Genomic DNA, 21,282 nt, shown 5'->3' on the forward strand with positions numbered 1-21,282 from the left:
GTTGATAACATCTCACCCACTCTTTCATTTGCTCTCTTTTTATATTGCTTCACCACTCTCTTAACCTCTCTTTTTATCTCCATATATTCCTCCCTCTTTGCATCACTTCTACTTTGTAAAAACCTCTCATATGCTAACTTTTTCTCTCTTACTACTCTCCTTACATCATTCCACCAATTGCTCTTCTTCCCTCCTGCACCCACTTTCCTGTAACCACAAACTTCTGCTGAACACTCTAACAATATATTCTTAAACTTACCCCATACATCTTCTACCCCATTGCCTATACTCACAGTAGCCCATCTGTCCTCCAACAGTTGTTTATATCTTACCCTAATTGCCTCCTCCTTTAGGTTATGAACCTTTACCTCTCTCTTATTTTCTGCTTCTATTTTCCTTGTATCCCATCTACCTTTTACTCTCACTGTAGCTACAACTAAAAAGTTATCTGATATATCTGTGGCCCCTCTATAAACATGTACATCCTGAAGTCTAACCAACAGTCTTTTATCTACTAATACGTAGTCCAACAAACTACTGTCATTACGCCCTATATCATGTATACTTATTTATCTTCTTTTTCTTAAAATATGTGTTACCTATAACCAAACCCCTTTCTATACAAAGTTCAATCAAATGCTCCCCATTATCATTTACAGCTGGCACCCCAAACTTACCTACCACACCCTCTCTAAATGCTTCTCCTACTTCAGCATTTAGGTCCCCTACCACAATTACTCTCTCATTTGGCTCAAACGTTCCTACACATTCATTTAACATCTTACAAAATCTCTCTCCTCTACACTCCTCTCTTCTCCTGGTGCATACACATTTAATATGACCCACTTTTCACATCCGACCCTTATTTTACTCCACATAATCCTTGAATTTATACAGTTATATTCCCTCTTCTCTCTCCATAACTGATCCTTCAACATTATTGTTACCCATTCCTTAGCTCTAACTCTCTCAGATACTCCTGACTTAATCCCATTTATTTCTCCCCACTGAAACTCCATTACCCCCTTCAGCTTTGTTTCACTTAGGGGCAGGACATCCAACTTCTTTTCATTCATAACATTTGCAATCATTTCTTATCATTCACACTACATCCATGCACATTCAAACATCCCAATTTTATACAGTTTTTCTTTTACTTGTGTTTAGTAATTTATACTGAAGAGGTTACCAGCCCATTGCTCCCAGTATTTAGTCGCCTCCTACAACACGCATAGCTTACAGAAGAATTCTGTTCCACTTCCCCATAGACATAAGCAGAAATAAACACGAACAAGAACTAGGAAGAAAATAGAAGAAAAGCCAGAGGGGTTAGTATATACAGTGGACCCCCACCATACGATATTAATCCGTTCCTGAAAGCTCATCGTATGCTTAAATTATCGTAAGGTGAATTAATTTTCCCCATAAGAAATAATGGAAATCAAATTAATCCGTTCCTGACACCCCAAAGTACGAAAAAAAAAAATTCCACATGAAATATTAATTTTAATACACACAAACTGACACTTACCTTTACTGAAGATCTGGTGATGATTGAGGGGATGGGAGGAGGGGAGAGTGTGGAAGTTGTTAATGTTTAGAAGGGGAATCCCCTTCCATTAGGACTTTAGGTAGCACATCCTTTTCCGGGGTTACTTCCCTTCTTCTTTTAATGCCACTAGGACCAGCTTGAGAGTCACTGGATCTCTGTTGCACAACATATCTGTCCATAGAGGCCTGTACCTCCCGTTCCTTTATGATTTGTCTAAAGTGGTTCACAACATTGTCATTGTAATAGTCACCAGCACGGCTTGCAATAGCTGTGTGAGGGTGATTTTCGTCCATAAAGGTTTGCACTTCAAGCCACTCTGCACACATTTCCTTAATCTTTGAAGTAGGCAGCTTCTTCAATTTCTCTCTCCCCTCCTCCGAAGCACTTTCCTCAGGTCTGGCCTCTTGTTGTTGAAGATGATCTTGCAGCTCATCAGTGGTTAGTTCTTCATTGTCCTCCTCCACCAACTCCTCCACCAACTCTTCCACATCCTCCCCACTAACCTCCAACCCCAAGGACTTCCCCAATGCCACAATTGATTCCACAACTGGCATACACTTCTCAGGGTTAGCCTCAAATCCTTCAAAATCCCTTTTGTCTACATATTCTGGCCACAGCTTCTTCCAAGCAGAGTTCAAGGTCCTCTTAGTCACTCCCTCCCGAGCCTTACCTATAAGGTTTACACAATTGAGGATGCTAAAGTGATCTTTCCAAAACTCTCTTAGAGTCAATCGAGTGTCTGTGGTCACTACAAAGCACTTTTGAAACATATCTTTTGTGTAGAGTTTTTTGAAGTCTGAAATGACCTGCTGGTCCATGGGCTGCAGGAGAGGAGTGGTATTAGGAGGCAAAAACTTGACCTTAATGAAGCTCATGTCCCCAGAAAGTCGCTCTGCCAAGTCTGAAGGATGACCAGGAGCATTGTCTAATACCAGGAGGTACTTAAGGTCCAATTTATTTTCCAGGAGGTAATTTTTCACAGTGGGGGCAAATGCATGGTGTAACCAGTCATAGAAAAAGTCCCTAGTGACCCATGCCTTAGTGTTTGCCCTCCACAGCACACACAAATTAGCCTTGAGGACATTGTTTTGCCTGAACACTCTGGGAGTTTCAGAGTGATACACCAATAAAGGCTTCACTTTGCAATCACCACTAGCATTGGCACACATCAAGACAGTAAGCCCGTCTTTCATAGGCTTATGTCCTGGGAGTGCCTTTTCCTCATGAGTAATGTAGATCCTGTTTGGCATTTTCTTCCAAAACAGGCCTGTTTCATCACAATTAAACACTTGTTCAGGTTTCAGTCCTTCACTGTCAATGTACTCTTTGAATTCCTTCACATATTTTTCAGCCGCTTTTTGGTCCGAACTGGCAGCCTCACCATGCCTTATCACACTATGTATGCCACTACGATTCTTAAATCTCTCAAACCAACCTTTGCTGGCCTTAAATTCACTCACATCACCACTAGTTGCAGGCATTTTTCTAATTAAATCCTCATGCAACTTCCTAGCATTTTCACATATGATCGCTTGAGAGATGCTATCTCCTGCTATCTGTTTTTCGTTTATCCACACCAATAACAGTCTCTCAACATCTTCAAGTATTTGCGATCTCTTATTTGAAAACAAAGTTGCACCTTTTGCAAGAACAGCTTCCTTGATTGCCGTTTTCTTGGCCATGATAGCAGCAATGGTTGATTGGGGTTTGGTATATAACCTGGCCAGCTCCGAGACACGCACTCCACTTTCATACTTAGCAATTATCTCTTTCTTTATTTCCATAGTAATTTTCACCTTTTTTACTGCACGGTTGGCACTAGAAGCTTTCTTGGGGCCCATGGTGACTTATTTTGCAGGTACAATCACTAAAAACGCTGTGATAATATGAAATGTTCCGATTGTATGCGTGGATGCGACCGCACTGGCTGGCTTGTAAACACTGGCACCCACGGGGCAGCTGAGGCGCGCTCAGGCCACAAGTGGGACGCGTCTCGGACGAATCGCATGAGGCGAGTTTTTTAGCGGGAGGTGAGGCAAAATTTTTGCATTAAAATGTATCGTATGGTGGATTTAACGTAAGGTGATGCCATCGTAAGGTGGGGGTCCACTGTACAGTGGAACCCCGAGTTTCGAACGTATCGACTATCGAACAATTTGAGTTTCAACCACTTTTTTCGAACCAATTTTGTCCCAACTATCGAATGCGCCCTGTCTTTTAAACCACCGGGTACTGGACCTGTCTGCCTGCCCGCTCTCCACGTCCTTGCGCAGGCATTGTGAGCCAGTCTGGCTTTGTTGACTCTTGAGTGAACACTAACCTGCGTGCCCATTCAAACATTTCACCATTAATTCATTGTGTTTGGTGCTTGTGTGACTGTGAAATAAGCTACCATGGGCCCAAAGAAACTTGCTAGTGGTACCCCTGTGGTAAAGAAAGTGAGAAACACCACAGACATGAAGAAGGAAATAATACAAAAATACGAGAGTGGTGTGCGTTTGTTGAGTTTGCCAGGATGTACGGGAAATACAAGTCAACCACTGCTTCTATCCTGGCAAAGAAAGAACAAATCAAGGAAGCTGATGTTGTGAAAGGTGTTGATATGCTAACCAAAAATAGACCACAGACAGTCGATCATGTTGAGAAGTTGTTGCTGGTGTGGATCAAGGATAAAGCTATGGCAGGTGATAGTCTTTCTGAGACAATCATTTGTGAAAAGGCATGGCAGTTGCATGCCGATCTTGCGAAGAAAACTCCTGGAACCAGTGCTGATAGTAAATTTAAGGCCAGCTTAGGCTGGTTTGACAGATTTAAGAAGTGTAGTGGCATACACAATGTTGTAAGGCATGATGAGGCAGCCAGTTCAGACAAACAGGCTGCTGAAAAATATGTGCATGAATTTAAGGGGTATGTAGATACTGAAAAATTCAAACCCCAACAAGTGTTCAACTGTGACGAAACAGGCCTGTTTTGGAAGAAAATGCCAAAGAGGACCTACATTACTCAGGACGAAAAGGCACTCCCAGGACACAAGCCTATGAAAGACAGGCTAACTCTTTTGTTCTGTGCTAATGCTAGTGGTGATTTTAAAGTGAAGCCTTTACTGGTGTATCACTCAGAAAATCCAGAGTGTTTAAGAAAAACAATGTCATTAAGAATAAGTTATGTGTCTTATGGAAAGCAAATAATAAGGCATGGGTCACAAGACAAATTTTCAAAGAGCGGGTACATGAAGTGTTTGGCACCAGTGTGAAAAAATACCTCCTAGAAAATAATTTACCACTCCAGTGCCTCCTGTGACTGGACAATGCTCCTGCACATCCTCCAAACTTGGTAGACCTACTGTCTAGGGACTACAGTTTCATCACAGTGAAGTTCTTGCCTCCTAACACCACTCCTCTCCTCCAGCCTATGGACCAGCAGGTAATTTCTAACTTCAAAAAACTCTACACAAAAGCAGTGAACAGTGCTTTGAAGTGACCTCAGACACTAAGTTGACTCTAAGAGAGTTCTGGAGGAATCACTTCAGTATCTACACCTGCATAAGCCTTATAGGTAAGGCTTGGGAGGGAGTGACTTCCAAGACTTTGAACTCTGCTTGGAGACAATTGTGGCCACAATGTGTTGTCCAGGGGGATTTTGAAGAGTTTGAGGCTGACCCTCACCCTGCCAACCCTCTGCCTGTTGTGGAAGGTAATGCAGCATTGGGCAAGTCCATGGGGTTGGAGGCGAGTGGTGAGCATGTAGAAAAGTTGGTGGAGGACCACAGGGAAGAGCTAACCACTGAAGAGCTGGAAGAGCTTCATCTGGAACAGTATCAGACCACAGCTCAGGAACTTACTTCAGAGGAGGAGGAAGAGGGGGTGGATGAGGTGCCTTCTTAAAAGATTAAGGAGATTTGTGTCAAGTGGAATGATGTGCAAATGTTTGTGGAGAAGTAGCACCCTGAGCAAGCTGAAACTAGGCATCTTTGCAACAAGTTCAGTGAACCATGTCCCGTTTTAGGGAAATCTTAAAGAGGTGCCAGAAACAGAGGACTGTGGACAGTTATTTTGTGAGACGGGTCCAGTGACTCAAGCTGGTCCTAGTGTCATTAAAAGACAAAGAAGGGAAGTAACCCCAGAGAGGGCTTTGCTACCTGAAGTCTTTATGGAGGGGGATTCCCCTTCCAAACAGTAAGCCCTCCCTCACTACTACTACCTATGTTCCAGATGCCTTCAACAATCTTCAATAAAAGTAAAAATGTTATTTTATATGTTTATTTAAATTTTTATTAATGTATTACTAATTGTACTATGTATGTTTGTTGTGTGTGCAAAACTATAAAATGTATTTTTTGTGAATATTTTTGGGTTTCTGGAACCAATTAATTGTATTTCCATTATTTCTTATGGGAAATATAGCTTCGACTTATGAACATTTCGACTTTGGAACTAGCTCCGGGAACAGATTAAGTTTGAAACTCAAGGTTCCACTTTATGTGCCTGTACATGCATGTGTAGTGTGACCTAAGTGTCGGTAGAAGAAGCAAGACATACCTGCAACTTTGCATGTTTATGAGACAGAAAAAGACACCAACAATGATAACATATAAAATAGTGCAAGGAACTGACAAGGTGGACAAAGACAGGATGTTCCAGAGATGGGACACAGAAACAAGGGGTCACAATTGGAAGTTGAAGACTCCGATGAGTCAAAGGGATATTAGAAAGTATTTCTTCAGTCAAAGAGTTGTCAGTAAGTGGAATAGCCGACAAAGTGACGTAGTGGAGGCTGGAATCATACGTAGTTTTAAGACGAAGTTTGATAGAGCTCATGGAGCAGGGATAGAGAGAACCTTGTAGCAATCAGTGAAGAGGCAGGGCCAGGAGCTATGACTCAACCCCTGCAACCACAAATAGGTGAGTACACACATACACAGTGACCAGTGAAGAGGCAGGGCCAGGAGCTATGACTTAACCCCTGCAATCACAACTAGGTGAGTACACACACACCTATGTAGAGGCAAGAACCATACATAGTTTTAAGACAAGGTTTGATAGAGCTCATGGAGCAGGGAGAGAGAGGACCTAGTAGCAATCAGTGAAGAGGTGGGGCCAGGAACTATGAATCGACCCCTGCAACCACAAATAGGTGAGTAAACACACATGCAACCACAATTAGGTGAGTACACATACTTTAATCTCTTGATGGGTCCCAACTCCCAATCTGAAGTGTCCACAGGGTCCAAGAATTCCCCCCCCCCCCATTTTTTTCTTATGAAAAGGTAGAGAATCTTTTTCTGAAAGTAATAAAACAAAAAGTACAAAATTTGATGGAAAACTGAGAAAATTATGCTTTCACAAATTTTGAGGAGTCAGCAATATTTACGCATTGTCAATTTTGTCCACTTTGACTCCTATTTTAGGCCAATTACATTGTTCCAGTCGATCAAATTCTTAGCTATGCCTTATATTTTATCAATTGAGCACAAGAAACCACCCAATCAACTATTTCAACTGCCCAATAAAGTGATCAGAAATTGGTAATTTGGTCAATTTCACACAAATTTTAAACTATTCCATTTTCAAAATAGGGTCCAGAATAAACAATGCAGGCATTCTTGGCACTAAAATAACATTTCATCTGTTCATTAGAAGGTACAAATAATGTGCTAACTTATAAGAAGTAAAATGGTTTGAGGTGAATTACTTAAAATTGAATCGGTCAAGGAAAGTAATGGTCATTGCCTGAGAGCGTTATGAACTGTGAAGATACTGCCTGGGTCCTCTGTCTTCTGTACTTTTTCCATTCATTCATTCACACACACACTCTCTCTCTGAGAGAGAGAGAGAGAGAGAGAGAGAGAGAGAGAGAGAGAGAGTGAGTGAGAGAAAGAGAGAATGAGAGTGAGAGAGAGAGAGAATGAGAGAGTGAGAGTGAGTGAGAGAGTGAGAGTGAGAGAGTGAGAGTGAGTGAGAGTGAGAGAGAGTGTAAGAATGTAAGAGTGTGAGAGTGTGAGTGTGTGTTTGTTTGTTTGTTTGTTTTAAACACAAACAACTGATTACAGTCAACACAGAGATGATTAAATTCCATTCACTGAATATTTAACCCTTTGACTGTCGCAACCCCCAATCCTGAGGTGTCTCTTGGTGTCGCAAAATTTAAAAAAAAAAAAATTATTTTTTCTTATGAAATGATAGAGAATATTTTCTCGATTGTAATGGCACCAAAAAAAACGAAATTTGATGGAAAACTGACAGAATTAGGCTCTCGCAAAGTTAGCGACCTCGGCGCTGTTTACAAATCAGTGATTTCAGCCACTTTGAGCCCTATTTTCGGCTAATTCCATTATTCCAGTCGCCCAAACTCATAGCTATTTCTTTAGAACTCCATTTTTTTCTATCGACTGAGTACAAGAAACTGCCCATTTACCAATTTCAACTACCTAATAATGTGGTCAGAAATTTGCAATTTGGCCAATTTCACGAAAACTAAAAAATATGACAATTTCAAAATAAGGTCCAGAATGAACAATGCAGACATTCCTGGCTCTAAAATAACATTTTCTTTGTTCATCAGTCATGTCTCCAGGCCCCTCTGATATTACTCTTGCTTTCTATTTTGAATTTTTATTCAAACAAAAAATAGAAGACTTACTATTATGCAGACTACTGCAATACTGTAATAATTGTATAAATAACATCAACCCATTCATGACTGCATATTAGAATGGCTAGTTGGACATTTATTGGACAATGGCATCATTTGTTTACTTTTGAACATTGGCAAAAATCAAACATTTCCCCTACTTTGAGCTCCATTTCTAGGTTCTTTTTATAGTAAAATCAATCAAAATCACCTCTATTTCTATAATATGTTTTCCATTCTTTCAAATGAGACCAAGAAAACGAGAATACAACCATAAATACTATACGAAAATAGACCACAAAGTCGGCATTTTAATTAAAAAAAAAACGGTCGGAGTTTTTTTTCTCATTATGCACTGCGTGCTCCAGGATTTTTTTTATATGGTGCACACTGACCACACAGACCCATTCTCTCACATGTGGGCCTACCAGCTTTCTCCTGCTTGATTTGAAGCCGCTAGAATTTATGAGTATATATACGTCAAACATGGTACCTCGTAAGACGTATATATACGGCCATGACAGTCAAAGGATTAATATATTTTTTAAAAATATGTGAAACATTAGAAAATTCTTATGCTTGTACTAAAATTATATTTTATTGAATATTTCAACTATTTGGAGCAGTTTCAACACTGACACAACCAACATTAACACCATGTCCCTCATAACACACTAGGCTAGCAACCAACACTACCACCATGTCCCTCATAACACACTAGGCTAACAACCAACACTACCACCATGTCCCTCATAACACACTAGGCTAACAACCAACACTACCACCATGTCCCTCATAATGCACTAGGCTAACAATCAACACTATTACATTTCCAAACTTTACACATGAATACCATTCTGATTTTTTATTCACACAAGAAAATTTTTAGACACACCAAAAACTATATAGAAGATTTACTGTTATGCCATACAGCCTCTCCTCACTTAGTGACGCACTCATTTACCAATGACTCGGACTTATGACGGGCTCTATGGCCAGTATGCATACCTAAATAATGTATATTAGAGCTGATTTCCTCTATTCTGTTTATTACAATATAGAGTAAACTATTGTATAAACATTTAAAAATATACCAGAAATGTTATAAATGGTGTGAAGGTTACATGAAGACAATATCAAAGATGGTTGACACAAACCCACTTCCATTATAGTATGCTCCTTACTTAGCAATGAATTCATTTACTGACTTGGCCTTAGGAATGGAACTCCATCATTAACCCTTTCAGGGTCCAAGGCCAAAATCTGAAGTTGTGCCCCAGTGTCCAAGAGTTTTCAAAAAAAAAAATTTTTATTTTTTCTTATGAAATGGTAGAGAATCTTTTTGTGAAGGTAATAAAACAAAAAGTACGAAATTTGATGGAAAATTGACGAAATTATGCTCTTGCGAATTTTGATGTGTCAGCGATATTTACGAATTGGCGATTTTGCCGACTTTGACTCTCATTTTAGGCCAATTACATTATTCCAGTCGACCAAATTCTTAGCTATTTCACTAGTATTACTTCTATTCTATCGATTGAGCACAAGAAATCGCTAAGTCAACTGTTTCAACTACAAAATAAAGTGATCGGAAATTGGTAATTTGGCCAATTTAACACAAAGTTCAAAATATTCCAATTTCAAAATAGGGTCCAGAATAAACAATGTAGGTATTCCTGGCACTAAACTAACATTTCCTCTGTTCATTAGTTATGTTTTGAGGCTTTACAAATAAATTTCATTTTGATTTTTTATTCACATAATGAATTTTTGTTCACACCAAAAAATAGAAGATTTACTGTTATGCAATATTGTAATAATTGTATAAATATCATCACCACATTTGTGAATGTATATTAGACCCACCAGCTGGCGTGTATTAGACGTGTGAGGTCGTTTGTTTACTCTTGAACATCGGCAAAAATTTAACACTTCCGCTAATTTGAGCTCAGTTTCAAGCCATTTCCATTGCTAAAACCAATCAAAATCATCTCTACTTCTGTAATATGTCTTCCATTCTATCAAATGAGACCAAGAAATCACAAATACAACTATAAAAAACATATGAAAAACACTGCAAAGTCGCTGTTTTAATCGAAAATCACAGTCTCAGTTTTTCTTCTCTCATTATACACAGTGTGCTGCAGGATTTGTTTTATGTGGTGCACACATACCACATAGATGTATTCTCTCATATCTAGGCCCAAATTTACCACTCACAGTTTATCAGAGTGAGACACAAATAACCTGCATATAAAAGAGAGAAGCTTACGACGATGTTTCGGTCCGACTTGGACCATTGACAAAATCACATTAACAGAGGTGGAGCAGGACGGCTATATATAGGCAGGAAGCGGTGGAGGTAGTAGTAGTAGTAGTAGTAGTAGTACAAGAATTGTATATAATACCGACAAGATGAAATTAAGACACATGCACAACACCCGGGCATCCCCATCGTAGACGTTTCGCCATCCAGCCAGCCACTGGATGGCGAAACGTCCACAACAAAGACAACCAGACACCGCACATGTGTCTTAATTTCATCAGTAGTTGTAGTAGTAGTAGTAGAAGAAGAGGTAGTAGTAGTGGTAGTGGTAGAAGTGGGAAATAAGGATGACAAGCCAGTCAAAAACAAAGGAAGGGGAGCACTGCAAGAGAGCTTGATGCCCACAGAGGGAGAGCAAGCGCACAGAGGTGCGTGAAAGGGGAAGTGGTGAAATAAAATAAATGAAGAAGGAACAGAAACACGAGACAGGAGAGAGAAAGACAACCCAGAGGAGAAAAGGAAAGAGGAAAGGGGAAGAGGAAGAAGAAAAAGAAAGAAAAAATGAGGATTCAGGTTAAGTCACAGGTGTTCTGAAGTTTGGAGCATTTTACAATGTAGTGGGAGAGGAAGGCATCTACAGAGACGAAGCCAGGGCTAAGGTTCATACAAGGAAAGTTGTGTATTAGAGAGGATTCAACTAGACGGCGACTGTTCGAGTTGGAAGTAGGGAAGACAGTTTTAGCAGAAGACCAGTCAATAGGATGGCTATGATCTCTGACGTGACAGAAAAGAGCATTGTTAGTGTCGGCAAGCCTAACACTATTTTTGTGCTCCCTAAGTCTGTCAGAAAGAGATCGACCAGTTTCTCCGAAGTATTGAAGAGGACAGGAGGAGCAAGAAATAGAGTAGACACCAGGAACATCTGTAGAGGGAGGAGAGGTATGAACGAGATTAGTGCGAAGAGTGTTAGTCTCCCTCTACAGATGTTCCTGGTGTCTACTCTATTTCTTGCTCCTCCTGTCCTCTTCAATACTTCGGAGAAACTGGTCGATCTCTTTCTGCTGGACTGAACACATCGACTCAAGGTTGAGGGACTGATTACCTCATTCTCCTCCTGTTCTTCAAGTTTCTCCTACGTATGGACTGATGAAGCCACTGTGTGGCGAAACGTTTCCTCAATAAAGATACCCAGGAGTTGCACATGTGTCTAATTTATCAACAAGTCGGTTCTCTGAACCATTCATCTACAAACTCTTCTCCTGTATATATTACTAAATGTAAAAGGAGAAACTTTTGTTTTTCCTCTTGGGCCACCCCGCCTCGGTGGGATACGGCCCGTGTGTTGAAAGAAAGAAGAAAGATCTCTATAACACATAGGTAGTAGGTTGGTAGACAGCAACTGCCCAGGGAGGTACTACCATCCTGCCAAGTGAGTGTAAAACGAAAACCTGTAATTGTTTTACATGATGGTAGGATTGCTGGTGTCTTTTGTCTCTCTCATAAACATGCAAGGTTTCAGGTACGTCTTGCTACTTCTACTTACACTTAGGTCACACTACACATACATGTACAAGCATATACATATATACACACCCCTCTGGGTTTTCTTCTATTTTTCTTTCTAGTTCTTGTTCTTGTTTATTTCCTTTTATCTCCATGGGGAAGTGGAACAGAATTCTTCCTCCGTAAGCCATGCATGTTGTAAGAGGCGACTAGTATGCCGGGAGCAAGGGGCTAGTAACCCCTTCTCCTGTATAAATTACTAAATTTAAAAAGTGAAACTTTTGTTTTTCTTTTTGGGCCACCCCGCCTCGGTGGGATATGACCGGTGTGTTAAAAGAGAAAGAAAAGATCTCTATAACAAGCACTGCCCTAAAAAAACCAAACAGATCACAGCTAAGAGACTGAACAGTCCCTGGCTAATGCCCAGCATCCTCAAATCCATAAATATAAAGCACCTATAAGAAAAACAGTATAGAAAGGGTCACATAACCAGAGACCAAACAAAACATTACTCATCAATCCTAACCAGCCTGATAAGAAGGGCAAAAAAATTGTATTATGAGAACAGATTATCCAACTTAAAACGTGATAAAAGAAAGGCCTGGAAAACCTTATCTGAGATTCTAGGAACAAAAAAGATATCAGGAAACAGAGCAATCAAACTAACAAAACCAGATGAACCCCAACTCCCACCAACTGAAACAGCAAACAGACTCAATGTTTTCTTCTCCACCATAAGAAAAAACCTTGCTGATAAAATCCCAAGCTCAAATACCCCACCCAATGACTACCTCACTGGCAACTACCCGAACACACTGTTCCTAGCTCCGACTAACCCAACAGAAGTCTCCCTTATTATCAACACACTAAAAAACAAGACAGGAGATTTAAATACCTTACTGCCCTCTATATACAAAGTGCAAGTGCTGTCACCAATCACTGAAACACTCTTTAACAAATCCATCGAATCCTCTACCTTCCCCACAGTTCTCAAAATAGCGAGGGTCACCCCGATACATAAAGGATATCAAACAGACTTGAATAACTATAGGCCAATATCCAACTTACACCCTCTCTCTAAAATCTTTGAAAAATTAATTCATAAGCGAATCTATTCCTACCTCATCTCCCACAACATACTCAACCCTTGTCAGTTTGGGTTCAGGCCTAATAAAAATACGAATGATGATGCTATTATACACATGCTAGAACAAATATACACTGCACTCGAGAAAAAAGAAGTCCCATTGGGGATCTTCATTGATTAATGTAAAGCTTTTGATACAGTTGACCATGATTTGCTGCACATAAAATTGTCTCACTATGGTATAAGAGGGCACTCCCTCAACTACCTAAAGTCATACCTCAGCAACAGAAGCCAATGTGTGTACACAAATGGGGCAAACTCTTCCACACAGCCAATTACAGTTGGTGTCCCACAAGGAAGTGTCCTTGGCCCTCTTCTCTTTCTCATTTACATAAACGACCTACCAAATGCATCGCAACTACTCAAACCCACACTATTTGCAGATGACACTACATATGTCTTCTCTCACCCAAGCCCAGTCATGCTAGCCAATACTGTAAATACCAAATTACAGAAAATATCTACCTGGATGATGATTAATAAACTTACTCTCAATATTGACAAAACCTACTTCATACAGTTTGGAAACAGAACCACCGATGTCCCTCTTAACACAATGATAAACGGATCACCTATCACAAAGCTCACAGAGGGAAAATTCTTAGGAATCCACCTTGATAATAGACTCAAATTTCAAACACATACACAACACATTTCCAAGAAAATCTCCAAGACCATACGCATACTATCGAAGATACAGTACTATGTTCCACAGTCAGCCCTCCTGACCCTATATCACTCACTCATTCATCCCTATATCACCTATGGAATCTGTGCATGGGGCTCAACAACAGTAAATCATCTCAGACCATTAATTGCCCAACAAAAGGCTGCAGTCAGAATGATAACAAATTCCCACTACAGGCAGCATACTCCACCAATACTCAAAGCTCTAAACTTACTCACCGTACAAAACTTTCTTTCTTTCAACACACCGGCCATATCCCACCGAGGCAGGGTGGCCCAAAAGGAAACACTAAAGTTTCTCCTTTTACATTTAGTAATATATACAGGAGAAGGGGTTACTAGCCCCTTGCTCCAGGCATTTTAGTCACCTCTTACAACACGCATGGCTTACGGAGGAAGAATTCTGTTCCACTTCCCCATGGAGATAAGAGGAAATAAACAAGAACAAGAACTAGAAAGAAAATAGGAGAAAACCCAGAGGGGTGTATATATATATATGCTTGTACATGTATGTGTAGTGTGACCTAAGTGTGAGTAGAAGTAGCAAGACGTACCTGAAATCTTGCATGTTTATGAGACAGAAAAATGGATACCAGCAATCCTACCATCATGTAAAACAATTACAGGCTTACATTTTACACTCACTTGGAAGGACGGTAGTACCTCCCTGGGCGGTTGCTGTCTACCAACCTACTACCTAGAATGTATCTATGTATCATGTCCAAATAATAATAAATAAATAAATATGAATGCTTTCCAGTAACTCATCTTATTTGAAAATTAGGGCTCTTTTATATCCTGGAAATACTCTATCTATATTAATGTTCAAGTGAGCAGTTTTATATGCACAGCACAATAGTGGGAACCATAGATAAGATATATGTTGTGATATGAGAAATAGCTAATGAATTACACAGTAGTGAATAGGAGCTTTAAAAAATTTACTACATTGTCAGTCTGCAAATGTTGGAAGAATAGTTAACAAAGCTTATATTAATGCAGAAACTAACCAAGTGCTGCTAAAATCTGAAAAAAGGATTTAAAGTATCTCTATGGCATACATTTTACCTTTCCTTTAATAAGATATCCAACCACTTGAGGAGCCACGAATCCTGGAATTGTGGCTGCGGTGTTGGTAATGCCCATAAGTGTACCAGCAAAGTTAGGAGCTATATCCAGGTGAGAGTTCATATAACCAGAATACACAGCACCGTTCAAACCTACAGCTCCACAAAGTAAGCCAATTGCTGCATCTCGGTTGCATCCAGCATAGCCAGCAAGGACGATGCAAACCATGGGACCATATATACCTAAAAAAAATATATTTAAAAAATTTTTGGTCATGAAAGCACTAATTCCAGAACATGAACAATCAAATGACAGTCTACAAAATCCTTTTCTTACTCATGTATTGTATGCTGCATGAAATACTATACATAATGTAGAGTCAAAAGAATTCAACAGTCACAAAATATGCAGAATTAGTATTTGCTTTGTCTCAATGAGTAAATTTATTGGGCAGGCTAGTTGATCCCCTACAGCTATTTTATTGGTGTCTTTCTTACCAATTGCAATATTTACTAATTACTTAACACATTATCATTAACTAATTGCAGCAAACCCATCATAATTTTTGTACAGTGTTCTTAATCATCATGAAATGTTAATTTTTTTATATATACATTAATGAAAGGAAGTACAGTAGGGCCCCGCTTTACGGTGTTTCGTCTTACGGGATTCCGCTAATAAGGCGATTTCAAATTCTGACCAAACCTTGCTATACAGAGAGCAGTCTTTCAAATACGGCACACTCCACCCTGTTTGTTTACATTCTCTTTGAGCACATCTCTCTAATATGTCTGGAAACATAATGTGTATTTTACATATACAGTGGACCCCCAGTTATCAGCCGGTTCTGTTTTTGGCCAACTCAGTGATCAGCCGGTTTTTCGGCGCCCAGTTATCGGCCGATAATTCGGCAATCAGCTATTTGGAATGCATTTGTCCACCAGCCCCAGCCACTTGCGCATCAGTTTGGCTGTGTCTCTGGGCGAGTGAGGAAGCTTCTGCTCATTCATCCAAACATTTTGCTATAACTCATTGTTTTTTGTGGTTATTGATTTAGTGCAACTGCAAAATAAGCAACCATGGGCCCAAAGAAACACGTTACATAGTATATAACAACAGGCAATGTTTATATGCGATGTATATTTAATAATAATCACTGGTACATTAAATGTCTTATTTTACGTTAATATACACATTTTCATTAATCCATCTATTATTTCTTCAAAATTATATAAGAAACATGTTACATATCATGTAGCATATAAATATGCAATGTTTATATGTTATCGAGTGGAGAGTTGGATGGAGAGTAAACATTACGTTTTCTCTGATGCAGCATAAGAGAAAACTGTGAATCTGGCGCTTGGTGCAGTAACCACCCTTCATATGCATTTGTTTACAATTCTCGGCATGAATTATTCATTACTTCTCCTTTTGTTTATAATGGCATCTAAAGATAGTTGTTAGAAATGATTAAACTCAGTGAGCATGGTAATAATATGGCTGCGCAGTGTAGCCCATGGGGGGGGGGCTACATACGTGTACTGTACCTACATCTACCGCTACCTACATTGACTTCCTACAAATGAATACTACTCACCTCTTGCCTTACATTAAGGCAACAAATATTTTAAGGTAAGTAATGAATGTACTGTAGCAATAAATGACAGAGATTAAAGAGGTGTGTACAATGTGGACTAGGGTGCAAGCTTTTGTAGAGAAACACCACCCTGACCAAGCTGAAACAAGCCATATCTGCAACATGTTTAGTGACAAAACCCTGTCCCACTTCAGGAAAATCTAAAAGAGACGCCAGACAGATTTGTTGTGCGACACGGGTCTAATAACTCTCAAGCTGATCCTAGTGGCATTAAAAGACAAAGAAGGGAAGTAATCCCAGAGAAGGCTTTGCTACCTAAAGTCTTTATGGAGGAGGATTCCCCTTCCAAACACTCCTCCCTCTTTCCTCTTCCCTATCTTCCAGAAGCCAGCATTAGCCTTCAATAAAGGTATGTAATATTTACATAATTGTTAAAAAAAATGTTTTTTTTTTGTGAATATTTTTGTCTGGAACCAATTAATTGTATTTCCATTAATTCTTATGGGAAATATTAATTTGGTTTTCAACCATCTCGATTATCGGCTGACCTTCTGGAATGGATTATGGCCAATAACCGAGGGTCCACTGTACATTAATGAAAGGAAGTACAGTAGGGCCCTGCTTTACGGTGTTTCGTCTTATGGGGTTCCACTAATACGGCGATTTCAAATTATGACCAAAACTTGCTATACAGCGAGCAGTCTTTCGAATATGGCACGCCCCACCCAGTTTGTTTACATTCTCCGCGAGCACCTCTCTCTATTATGTCTGGAAATTTTCCAAAAGTTCAAGTGTTTTAAAGTTATTGCATATTTTATATGTACTCTGATAATTATACTTATGTGTACCTGTACCTAAATATACTTACACGCTGTGCTGGCATGCAGGTACACATTAAAATCACTAAGTCTCTCTCTACTCTTGACATAATACATAATCTCTTGGACACATTAAATGTCATATATTACGTTAATATAGACATTTCCATTAATCCATCTACGATATTTTTTCAAAACTATATAATAAACATGCTACACAACTTACAAACATGATAAATACACCCCACAGTAGAATAAATTAACATAAACATGAGACGTGGTAGCCAAGCAACTTGTAGGACTTGTGGTAGCCAGGTGACTTATAGTCCAACATCAGAGAAAATGTGTCACTATAATATTACTGGGGGTAACTAGAAAATTATTCCTTCGTATGCCTTCACTCAGAGCGTCATTTCTTCTAAAAATGGTATTACAGGAGAATGGGAGTGTTTCTCTATTTATTCTACTGTATTAACGTGGAGACAACTTGTACACAATGTAAAGTGATGAAAACCAGATGCATTCTCCTGGTTTGTTTACATTACGTGTGGGCGGTGGTGGGGAGGGGAACACTGCCCTGGCTGGCTACCACCTGATTTTCAACAAATAAAACTCACCTCTCACCCTACATTAAGACTACAAATTAATGAATATACTGTATATGTATTTTATCACTCTGGGGTGCTTTAATTAAATGTCATAGTATATTACGTGTGGGTGGGGTGAGCTGACCTGGCTGGCTACCAAATTCTCAAACCTGACTTCCTACAAATAAAACTCACCTCTCACCCTACATTAAGACTACAAATATTTTAAGGTAATTAATGAATGTGCTGTATATGTATTTCATCGCTCTGGGGCACTTTAATTAAATCTTTCTTCAACAAACCGGCCATATCCCACCAAGGCAGGGTGGCCCAAAAAGAAAAACAAAAGTTTCTCTTTTTAAATTTAGTAATTTATACAAGAGAAGGGGTTACTAGCCCCTTGCTCCCAGCATTTTAGTCGCCTCTTACAACACGCATGGCTTACGGAGGAAGAATTCTGTTCCACTTCCCCATGGAGATAAGAGGAACTAAACAAGAATAAGAACTAGAAAGAAAATAGATGAAAACCCAGAGGGGTGTGTATATATATGCTTGTACATATATGTGTAGTGTGACCTAAGTGAAAGTAGAAGTAGCAAGACATACCTGAAATCTTGCATGTTTATGAGACAGAAAAAAGGACACAAGCAATCGTACCATCATGTAAAACAATTACAGGTTTTTGTTTTACACCCACTTGGCAGGATGGTAGTACCTCCCTGGACGATTGCTGTCTACCAACCTACTACCTACCTTTAATTAAATGTCATAGTATATTACATGTGGGTGGGGTGCGCTGACCTGGCTGGCTACCAAACTTCCCAAACCTGACTTCCTACAAATAAAACTCACCTCTCTCCCAACATTAGGACTACAAATATTTTAAGGCAAGTAATGGGTGTAGTGTGTGTGTATTTTACTTTTTATTGTTTTTAATGCCTAATTCTATTGCCAGCTTAATATATGTTAGTGTAAACTCATTATCTGGCATTTATATGCATTTATGAGTAGAAAAAATGGCGTTCTGCTTTCCGGCGATGTCTGCTTTCCGACAGTAGCCTGGAACCTAACCTGCCGTATAAGTGGGGGCCCTACTGTACTGAGATCTGACGTGCTTTTAGCCTTGGTATATCACTCAGTTCTCATGGCAATACAAAATAAATACTGTACACAAAACACTTAAGAACACCCAAGGTAAAATTAAATACCAATAGGAAACAAATCACAAGAGCAATAGTAATATGAAGATGCAGCAATACAAATTAACCCTTTGAGGGTCCAGATCCCAAATTTGAGGTTTGACCACATAGTCCAAGAATTTAAAAAAAAAAAAAAAAAATCTTATGAAATGGTAGAGAATCTTTTTCTGATGGTAATAAAACAAAAAGTATGAAATTTGATGGAAAATTGACGAAATTACACTATAGTGAATTTTCCTCTGTCAGCAATATTCAAGCATTGGTTAATTTGCTCACTATAGTAAGTAAGTTTATTCAGGTATACACAAATACAGTTACATAGAATCATCATACATAGCAGCATATGTGTAGAGAACCTGGGATAACCCAAAAAAGTCAGACAGAGTGACTTATTTCCATTGGGGTCCTTTAACTATGAGTCCTATTTTAGGCCAATTACATTATTCCAGTCGACAAAATTATTAGCCGTTTCACTAGTATGCCTTCCATTTAATCAACTAAACACTAGAAATTGCCCAGTCAACTATTTTAACTACCCAATAAAATTATCAGAAATTGGTAATTTGGCAAATTTCACACAAATTTTAAAATATTTCAACTTCAAAATAGGGTCCAGAATAAACAATGCAAGCATTCCTGGCACTAAAATAACATTTCTTCTGTTCATTAGTTATATTCCCAGGCTTTACACATGAATTCCATTTTTATTTTTTCACAATATTTTTATACACACAAAGACAAATAGATTTATTATTATGTAATATTGTAATAATTGTATAAATAATATCAGTGCCATCGTGAATGCATATTAGACCCACCAGTTGACATGTATTGGACACATGATGCGATTTGTTTACTCTTGAGCATTGGCAAAAATTGAACATTTCCCTTACTTTGAGCTCAGTTTCAAGCTATTTTCAGTCCTAAAACCAATCAAAATCATCTATATTTCTGTAATATATCTTCCATTCTATCAAATGAGACCAAGAAACCGTGAATACAACCATAAAAACAATACAAAAATACACCACAAAGTTGCAGTTTCTTTCACATTATGCACTGTGTGCTGCAGTTTTTTTTTTTTTTTACATGGTGCACACTTACCACATAGAATACACCCATTCTCTTGTATCTAGGTCCAAATTTACCACTCACCACATATCTGAGTGAGCTGAGCTCATGCCATAGAACAATGGCACAGACCCTGGCTTCAAACCCCATAGAACATCAGCACTGACCCTCAAGTGGTTAACATAATTTGAGGCTGATTGTGATCATTTTTGAGATTAGAAATATACTGGCAACATTCAGTGCATGAAAGCATGCTCAAATGGCATCAAGAGATCACAAAAGCCAAGTGGGAAATGACAAAATATTAATGCAAGTACCAAGTTTTACAGTTTTTTTTCTATAATGTTTATATTCTTGTTTTTTAACAATTTTAGTAATAATAAAGGGGAGGTCTGGATTATTTATGAGGGCACTCTACATTACTATACAAACAGTTTGTGTTAATTTGACAATTTGTTAACACTTTATAACTGCTGTTAAAATAATTACATAATTTTTTGGAAGACTCTTAGGAAAACTTCATAAACTAAAAGGTTAAACAACTGTGATGTTTAAGAGCTTACCAATACTATTAAAGATTCTACGAGTAGCTGTGGTAGAAAGGGTGCCTCGTGTTCTGAGGTAGTCAGCCACTTGTCCTGCAATAATACTAAACAGCCACATCAACAGATATGGCAAAGCAGAGACAAAACTGTCCTGTGGGAGATAAGAGAGATAATTATAAATAAAAAAGTTGTGGGAAATTATGCTTACTCATTTAATATACTGACTAATGACTTTGATCTTCAATATTTCCAAACTGGAAATAATTCTTCACATCAACTGATATAGTTATGCCTCTACTATTCAAAGGTCCAGTTACTTGTGCAACAAATAAATATATTTAGATTTTCTTTTAATTGAACAGCTGTCTATCACCAAGGCAGGGTAACCCCCTTCCCCCCCCCAAAAAAAAAAATACATATTTGCCATCATTCTTTCAATAGCTGCCTTGCCAGAAATGTGCTGACATCACAATTCAGATTACCCTTCAACTGCAACATCCCCATCCCTTCTTCAGAGTGTAGGAGTCCTAGAGGTGGGAAGATCTGTGTAGGCACTGACCTTACTACCTCTATGATTCAAGTTTGAATAACTGGTTTCCCCTGAATTCT

General features: G+C 38.9%; 1 protein-coding gene across 7 annotated transcripts in view; it reads right to left on the reverse strand.

Annotated features, from left to right (window-relative positions):
- LOC128686339 (sialin) overlaps positions 1 to 21,282 on the reverse strand; it is a 188,333-nt gene that overhangs the window by 31,304 nt on the left and 135,747 nt on the right. For all 7 annotated transcript variants that reach the window (XM_070085704.1, XM_070085700.1, XM_070085703.1 and 4 more), the window contains 2 exons: positions 20,692 to 20,824; positions 14,854 to 15,095 (listed from right to left, as the gene is read on the reverse strand). In XM_070085704.1, the coding sequence (XP_069941805.1) occupies positions 14,854 to 15,095; positions 20,692 to 20,824 (375 nt within the window). The remainder of the gene's footprint in view (positions 1 to 14,853; positions 15,096 to 20,691; positions 20,825 to 21,282) is intronic.

Source organism: Cherax quadricarinatus, chromosome 17 (assembly GCF_038502225.1).
Source record: "Cherax quadricarinatus isolate ZL_2023a chromosome 17, ASM3850222v1, whole genome shotgun sequence".
Lineage (NCBI taxonomy): Eukaryota > Metazoa > Arthropoda > Malacostraca > Decapoda > Parastacidae > Cherax > Cherax quadricarinatus.